This window comes from Actinia tenebrosa, unplaced genomic scaffold (genome assembly GCF_029948245.1).
Source record: "Actinia tenebrosa isolate PJP-AT-01 unplaced genomic scaffold, QUT_ActTen_1.0 PGA_scaffold0__85_contigs__length_37466705, whole genome shotgun sequence".
Classification (NCBI taxonomy): Eukaryota; Metazoa; Cnidaria; class Anthozoa; order Actiniaria; family Actiniidae; genus Actinia; species Actinia tenebrosa.
This window is the reverse complement of record NW_028292569.1, coordinates 20,321,967-20,330,793: the sequence shown is the minus strand read 5'-3', so window position 1 is coordinate 20,330,793 and position 8,827 is coordinate 20,321,967. Positions and strand designations below refer to the sequence as shown.

Sequence of the window (8,827 nt, the reverse complement as noted above, 5' to 3'; positions counted from 1 at the left end):
ACACCACATATAAGTAAGCAAGTATATCCCGACTATGCGTGGCTGGCGGGCGGTGGGGGGGGGTTATTTATCCTTTACTTGTCGTTTGGCTACGAGAAATATAAATACATCCAATAATGCATTTTCTCTTTTTTTCTTTATTTAGATTCAAAGGATTTAGTGCACTTAATGATCATAATCCGCTTATAATATCCATTACGTTGGGGTTGCAGTGGTTCTCTTGGTATTAATAATTGTTCACTATAAGTAAGTACTGGCTGATACTACTAGACACCTGGATAAATGTCATTTTAAAGTACAATACGTACAACGTATGGTGATTTTAAGCGAAAATACGAGTTTATGTTGGTAGCTAGTTGTGAGAAATATATTTCCGTATTGGCTGTAGTGGCAAATAAATTTTCTTCAACTCCGCTAATATAAACCCATATTGTTGGCTCAAATCGCAATAAGATTTGTATCGCGATTCTCCTATTCTTAAATATTAAAATGAATAAAAAGGCATTAAACAAGCCTGATTTGATTGAAACTCTCACACCTAATAATGGCCTCACTAGCAACGGGTTCCGGAGTTTTTTAGAGTTTTCGCCGAAAAATATTTTTCGTAAGTTTGATGAATCATTTTTTTTCGAAGCGTAAAAGTTTGAAAGATAACAAATTCTGTATGATATTTTTCACTCAACCGTAGCAGAAAGTGCGAGATTTAATTTTCCTTATCCTTGTACAACATTGTCAGGAAATAATTTTTGTCATAAAGTTGTAAGAGGGAAGAAGAATATTTCTTTGAGAGAACCACTGCATTCAGAAAACAGACGTCGATACCAAAAAAGTGCTATTTTCGCCGTCAATCAAACGCTATGGGTCAATCGCGCGCGGTTTCTGAGCCGACAATACTATATTATATTGACGGCTCTGTCACTCAGGACATAGCATGCATCTTATAGGAGAATTGCGATACTTATCAAAAGGGTGGTTAAAAGATTGCAATTAAATTATAGTATATGTATCTAGTTGGCCAAGATTTATGTTTGAACATTGGAACTTTATCAAGTTTAAACGAGCCACCAGCGCTCCTTCCTCTTCTCGCACACCGTACCTTTCTTAACATTATTTTCTATCTCTCTCGTTAATAACGGTACCAGCTCTCCTTTTGGTTTTGTTTTCAGAGAAGGAGTCGTACGGTGAAAAGAAAACGCACGACATCAAGCGAAAATAGGCTGATAGGGGTAACGTTAACGTCTAACGCAAATGCACCGAACAATACAATCAAGTTACTTAACCTATGAAGTGTATTTTCCAAGCGCCGAATCAACAGTCTTTGAGCTGATCCAGGTCAAGATGTCAAGTTCATGGCTAACTTATAGATCTAATCAAATTTAACTTGTTAGGATAGGTGCAGTAAGGAAAATGGAAGAAGCTAGGTAAACCCCCAAAATAAAGAGAGAAATTTACTCTACTTAAATGCGGTGCTGAGTCTAATAATGAAACCCAAGACCCCAGAGGTAAAGAGATTGTAACCAGTCAATCACCCCTGACTACCTACTTAGAATGCGTCTGTTTCTTAGTCCCCCTTACGTTCACAGTGACTTGTTCTATGCCCATGCTTTGCATATCTTGTAAATACGTTATCCACTTTTCATTGTCTGTAGAAAATCAATAGACAAGGTTATATTTGAATTAGCAACGGTTAGAGTGGCAATAAATAGTGTCGCGGATCGATAACTATTCCCCGATAATCCCTTTGCCCTAGATGAATAATTGTAAAATATGGCGATTTTTTTGGTTAAAAATTACCCATAATGCATCAGATGTATTGATATTCATTTTAAATGCAGAATTTTAAAAAAGCGCTGTATTTTGTATCTTGCTTTGCGATCAGCATAGGGCAATACGATAAGAGAAGCAGAATATATCCCATCGTTTTTAATAATCTTTTTTTGAAATATTAGCACAGTTTGTGGGTAATATTTGTAGCACTGATAGACCAGTTAAGGAAAAGTAAAAAAAAATCATATATTTCTTATGTGTCAGTTTTGTGACTGTTTTTCTTACTCATAACCATTTTTCATGCAGATTTATGCACTTCATTATGCTTTCTGCCTATTAGCTTCTCAGCCGACGTCTCTTTTCAGTTACTTGTTTGGTGCTTGGAGTATTTGTGAGCCAAAGAAACTGGACTCGGCCTCTATCGATCATATTGGCAATGTAGGCCACATGGGACACGTGGGCCACACCATCATGCACACTATAGCTTGGAACAAAAGCATTAAACCGCAGGGAAAAGAGACGCATCAACTGTCGACCTTAGCTACACGCGGCAAGCCATATCCATTAACATACTCATCTTACGTAAGTTTGTAAAGCTTTTAAAAACTTAATATTAAAAACTTTACTATTCATACCGCGCACATTCCACAGGCATATTCTTAAATGTTAAACGAAAAGTCAAACCAAAAATCAAATAACGACTAAAGAATTGTCTGAGACACCGCTTTTAATCGTCTTTAATTGTCTACTGAATATTGGAACTTAGAAAATTTGGGATGTCTTTGTGCTCATTGTGCTCTTCACGAATTATATACTTACAAAGGCTCGAATAATACGGTACCTTCATATTTATCTTCTCTGTGGTTTTGAGTATACCCAGAGTAGTCAGAGTTAAGAAAGGACCCAGATACATCCCTGTATTTTACTTCAAGATATCTTATTACCTGCCACACCTAAATTAATGCTTAAATTATTTTAAGTGTTTCACTCAGATTGTTCCATTCTTTCATGGCTTGATACTGCATTGTTTGTTTTCCCCAGTTAGTTTTGGGTCGTGGTAAGCGAACTCGCTTCCATACCTCGTGTTGTAGCCATGCTCATTGAGCTCATTCGGCTATAGATTTGATGATAATAATCTGTTTTTACATTTGAATATATGTAAACATCGATGGTAGTATCTGCGCTTACTGAGTTCCATCCAATTAAGTTCTTTCCGAGCATCTGATGCTGAGAAGTTTGGAGGACGATCCAGGATGATCTTGACCGCTTTGTTGTGCAGGGTTTGAAGAGATTCCATAAGCGTGATACTATCTTTATCCTCCCAAACAATATCACCATAATCAATAAGCGGTAGGACCAAGCTGTTGAAGTACAAGAGTCTAGCGAATGTAGCGAAAGATGTTTGATTCGATTCAGGAGACCAAGGCGTTTATTGATTTTGGTCATCTGTTTTTCAACATGAGCTGACCAAGACATATTGCTGGAAAAGACTATACCAAGGTACTTGAATTCTTGAACTCTTTCGATGTCTTTGAGATGGACCTGTATGGAGATGGTGGACATGTCGGTCTTTCTCTTGCTGCAAAACAACATGGCTTTAGTTTTGGTTGCATTCAGGGTCAAATGATTGATCTTAAACCAATCACCAACCAGCTTGAGATCTTCAATAAGCTTATCTTCTATGTCAGGAACTGAGAAGGAGAAGAAGAGTACAAGACTGTATCATCAGCGTATAGGGATACTTGAGAATGGCGGACAACATCAGGAAGATCGTTGATGTAGATGATGAACAGAAGAGGCCCAAGGATACTTCCTTAAGGTACACCAATGTTGCATGGTAATGGCTGTGATACTTAATCCAAAGCCACAAGTAGCCACATCTTGATGGCAAGTAAGAGTCAAATCATTTGAGATGGTCATACGGGTCAAAAGTAAAATGGTATTTATATAACATTAACTTTATTCTGGAAGAACATCTTTGTAGTAGAGATGGTTTAAAAAAAACAAATAAAATTTATCATAATCACTGTCCACAAAAGCATAAAATAAGGCTAATAAAATAGCTTTGCTGGCGTTAAAATGTCCCTAAATTGTTTGCGAGATAAATAATATATGAGCACGCGGAAAAAATATTTGTCCCTGAAGTTGAAGCTGTGGGGGGCCAAACAAGTTACGTGAAAGAGATCACGCGCGATCAAACATTACCACGAGGCAGGCACGTGAAAAAAGAAATTGTCCCTGAAACTCCAGTCCCGGGGGTGCCAAATGAAAGAACTTTCAAAATCGAGATTTTTGTTGGTTTATGGGACACGGAAAATCCAAGATTACTGTCGCTGCTCGCCTGACGGCTCGCACCAATTATTATTCGAAATAAAAAAAAAGAATAAAAAAATGAATGAACGAACGAACAAACGAACCATTAGTTGCAAATCTAGACGATTTTCATTCGTAAAGTTCGACTTTGCGACGACTTGGTTTTGATCTCTCGCCGTGAAATCGCCATTGAAATTACGGAATAAGCCGCACAACAAAACATTGCGAGTGTTTACAGGGCTTTGTAAATTAAACCACATTTAGGCCTAAGGGTAACGTAATATTTCATTTTCGAAAACTAATTTTATCTGCATAAAATTTTTCGTTTCATAATAAGTAATATACATCAATATAAAGTACTCATTGATATTTACGAAAACCTTAGCTGAGGATAAATATGGTTTTCTTCATCAAAATACTGATCTTTGCGCTACTAATGGCCGTCGTCCCATTTGTGCAAATCGCAAAAGGTAACCAATGCATTATATGTACGAATTACAGTCATGAACACCAAAAACGCAGTTCAACGCCGTTTCTCTATAATTTATCTACAGGGCAGGCTCGGTTTACTGAGGTACCACCAAGTATGCTGTACGTATCTGTTGGGAAAACTGCACGTTTTGTCTGGGACTACACAGTAGATAACAGAAAAAATGACTTTCAAGAATTCTCACCAATATGGTCATTTTATTGGCCAAATAATTCGGAATCGATAATTGGCTATGAACTCGTTTTTAAACAAAGACAGTGGACTATCAACCACAAAACCTGTCCAAAACAATTCTTTAGTCCTACTCGTGTCAGCTTAGAGTCCAATGCTACCCTTGTCATACAGAATGTCACGGTAGGTGATAGCGGTACCTATGGATGTAGCCTGGTGTTAACAAAAACGGACCCGATCAGAAGTAAAGTAAAGCTTGTTGTCACAAGTAAGTTGCTAACCACTTGATAAAGAAAAGTCTCAATAGCGCGAATTTAAAGATAGGTTTTTGGAAGAGGGGGGACGGGACGGGACGGGAAGTGACGGGATGAAAAACATAATAGCAAAACTAATCAAATATATACAGCGAACAAGAGAGATAAACAATTCCGAAGGCTATTAAAACCCATGTGCGCAATATTAGAATGAAAAAGCCATCTCTTTGTTTTCCACTATGCTTTCAGTTTCATGTGTTGTTTTTTTTTTAAACAACAATACTAATGAGCGATAATCAATCAAAAACAATACTTATAAAGCAATAACCAACCAACTGAATATAGTCGCTTTAAATTTATTTTCGTCGTTTAGCAAGACCTAAAATAACAATACCAACGACAAATACATCAAAAATAAAACTGATCGAAAGAGATACCCTGGAAATAAACTGTTCTGCTACTGGCAATCCAACACCCAATGTCACTTGGATAAGAATGCCTCTAGGCAATATCATGAGTGAAGGAGAAGGAAAAGCTACACTAAGGATAAACAATATCACAGCACATCAAGGTGGAGGGTATGAATGTCGCGCTAGTAACAACCCAAACGAGGAACCTGTGACTATGGAAGCCGAAATAGCTGTGTTGTGTAAGTATATTGAAATAATGTTTATGACGAAGGTTCTAAATATAGCAGATAGAGGCCATACGACAGGGCAAGAATAATACGACTTTGCAATAAAAAATGATTATATTTGGCATACAAAAAAGCATATATTATTTTGCACCACATAATGTTTAAGCAATAGAAAACTTTTTCCGTGTTTAAATAGCCTGATAGCAACACGAGGGGAGGTTGGGAGAATTCGAGACAGTTATACAAACCCGAGACGTAGTTAGATGGATTGGCTGTTTTAAAAGGATGGGTGGATGAATAGATAGATCTATAGACTGAAAGGTGAATGGTTGGAGGAAAGGATGCATGGCCGGAAGGATAAATCAATGAACGCATCATACGGCTTGGGTACATGATGAATGGGTTTTGGTTTTTTTCTTTATTTGTTCGTTTGAATTTCAACAGTATCTCCCAGTGTCTACAGGAAAAATGGAAAAAAGCCAACCTCGTACTCAGGACAAACAAAAGTCACTAAACAGGGTATACTAGATGATTTTGTAACACTTTCTTTATAAATCGACATAATCATTTAGTGTTGCGTCGATAGAAAAGAGAGAAAAAATTATATTAAAAATAAATAATAAAAAACAGAGAGAAAGGGACAGAACGAGCGAGGAAAAGAGAAGGAGAGAAAGAGCCGAGTATGAGTGAGCAAGAATGCCTAGTGTAGACTGACGGGGAAAAAAGAGTCCGTTTGCAACTCAAATTCGAAAAACCAGACATGATTCTGGGCAATCTGTCGACTTAAAAGAAAAAATAACATACTCAGGTATAGTATGTTATATGAAATTGCTTAAATGACTAAGACCATTACTATTTCTTGTCAAGCCTTTACTCAGGTTGTAATACCTAGAAGGAAACGTAACAGTCTAACACCAATCGTAGGAGGAGTAATTGCCGTAGGATTGCTGATAGCGATAGCACTTGCAATAATTTCATTTATCGTTGCCAACAAGAAATGCATATCAAAGAAAAGTAAGTATGTGTTACGAATAAAGTCATTTCATTGTGTCGCAATCGACAGAGCTCGTTGGCGAAGGAACGTTGACGCCTTATTTGCCACTTCGCGCGAAGCAAATGTTTGTGCCGCAAACCGATTAACGCCCCCGAGCCTCCATCAACTCTGTCGTTTCACTTCACATAATGACATAAATATACTATACTGTATATCAATACAAATACCATATATAACGATATATTTTGTAGGAGATGAGGCGTCCAATAAGAGTGTTAATAAGTAAGTATCAATTATCGGGCGCATTAATACTAAAAATGAGAGAAACATGACCTGGGTCAGAAGACCTTTACGTGAGTTTTCCTTCTCAGTGCGAATTCACGACGCAAAACTTGTATTATACAAATATCAATTAACAATAATGAATGGCTTAGACTTCTATATTCAAGTTCTACAAATTAAAGAGCCTGGGGCAAGATATGCGAGCAGGTCTGCACTGCAGGATGCCTCCACATTTAACGATTAAATTACCACTTATAGAATCGGACAACTTACAATTTTCTAATAAAACGTTCCCTGTTATCGAAGGTCATCCTGCTTGGGAAACATTGAAACCCAGTCGTTGATTATATTAATAGACACCTTGTTCTTTTATAGTTCCATTGCGTTCCGGTTAAAATTTAGCTCTAGATCTTTAAAATAGTTTTAAAGGCATAAAAACTTTATATTTATTGCTTCGTATTTAGGCAGAACAGAATTGATAGACACCCATCTATCATAAATGAAAAAGACGAGAGTACGTTCTCAATCTATGCACAAATTAATGATTCATTGAAAACAAGAAACAGGCTTGATCAAGGAGATGAAATGCCCATATACGCCCAGGTCGATAAAAGCAAGAAAAGGGTAATGCCACCGATTTATGTTGACGTACATGTAAGGTTTAGGTATATCAAAAACACATAAGATTATCAAATGCTTGTGGAAATTATTGAACCTTTAATAATTGATTGTATGTCATCATGACTGTGATGAAATGCATGTGACTGAGATGGAATGCATATATGATGGACATGGACTGGATGTTTCCTTGGATGCGACTGAAATGGATTGGATGTGACTGAGATGGATTTGATGTGTTTTTTTTTTGGCATGGATTGGATATGACTGAGATGGATTGAATGTGACTGGGATGGATTGGCTGTGATTGAGATGGATTGCATGGGACTGGGATGGATTGCATGTGACTGGGATGGATTGAATGTGACTGGGATGGATTGAATGTGACTGGGATGGATTGAATGTGACTGGGATGGATTGGATGTGACTGAGATGGATTACATGGGACTAGGATGAATTGAATGTGACTGGGATGGATTGAATGTAATTGATGGATTTGATGTGGCTGGGATGGATAGCGACGCATGTGTCTGTGATGGATTGGATGTGATTGAGATGGATTGGATGTGGCTGGGATGGATTGGATATGACTGGGATGGATTGCACGTGTCTGAGAGTGATTAGATGTGAATGGAATGGATTATAAGTTACTGATATGAATTGGATTTTGCTGGAATTGAATATAATAATATTATATCACTCATTCTAAGTATTTGACCAATGAATACAGTCTTGTAAATCTTTAATATTCATATTAATTTGTCATCATTTTTTGTGTATCTCTAGCGTCCCGGGCAAATTATTTATACTGAACTGGATGATTTGAAACGGACTGAAGAACTACCAAGCGTTATTTTCCCACCGGAATATAAAGACACAGAATATGCTGAAATTCAAGGCCTAACAAGTCAAGAAAATAAAGAGCCAATCTATGAAAGGATATAAAAGAGAAATAAAATGGGAGGAAAATAAACGAGATAAAAAGAAAGAAGAGATCGAGAAGCCGTAGGCAATTTAGAACAAAAAATAACAAAAAAGAAAAGAAAAAAAAGAGCAAAATAATGAAAAACTACAATAAATTAGAAGTTTATATAACAAATTATAGTTGGGTTAGTACTTTTGAGAAAAACAAAATAAATAAATAAAAGAAAAAGAAATTACAATTACAATTAGAAAATTGTAATTGGAAAATATATCATGTTGGTGGTGATAATTAAACTACCATTAAGTTTCTGGAGCTCATGCATGTCACTTTTAAAGACCAGTTTTATTTCGAGAGCTTTTGCACTACAAATATTTAA

At 36.7% G+C, this 8,827-nt stretch overlaps 2 protein-coding genes across 5 annotated transcripts in view; both read left to right on the top strand.

Annotated features, from left to right (window-relative positions):
* The window catches only part of LOC148913684 (uncharacterized), a 169,897-nt gene that overhangs the window by 3,227 nt on the left and 157,843 nt on the right, over positions 1-8,827 (top strand). The window lies entirely within an intron of this gene.
* On the top strand, positions 1,029-8,652 carry LOC116307281 (uncharacterized). Of its 3 annotated transcripts, XM_089035166.1 has the most exons (10): positions 1,030-2,349; positions 2,943-3,267; positions 3,456-3,586; positions 4,635-5,009; positions 5,369-5,644; positions 6,077-6,151; positions 6,500-6,646; positions 6,878-6,908; positions 7,373-7,532; positions 8,313-8,651. In XM_089035166.1, exons 4-10 carry the CDS (start codon positions 4,667-4,669, stop codon positions 8,469-8,471), a joined length of 1,191 nt encoding a protein of 396 aa, XP_088891292.1. In that variant the 5' UTR covers positions 1,030-2,349; positions 2,943-3,267; positions 3,456-3,586; positions 4,635-4,666; the 3' UTR covers positions 8,472-8,651. The 3 variants fall into 3 exon arrangements, with proteins under 3 accessions (XP_088891297.1, XP_088891292.1, XP_088891287.1); XM_089035171.1 differs by having other exon boundaries at positions 1,029-2,349; positions 2,943-3,586; XM_089035161.1 differs by lacking the exons at positions 1,030-2,349; positions 2,943-3,267; positions 3,456-3,586 and adding an exon at positions 4,208-4,550 and having other exon boundaries at positions 8,313-8,652.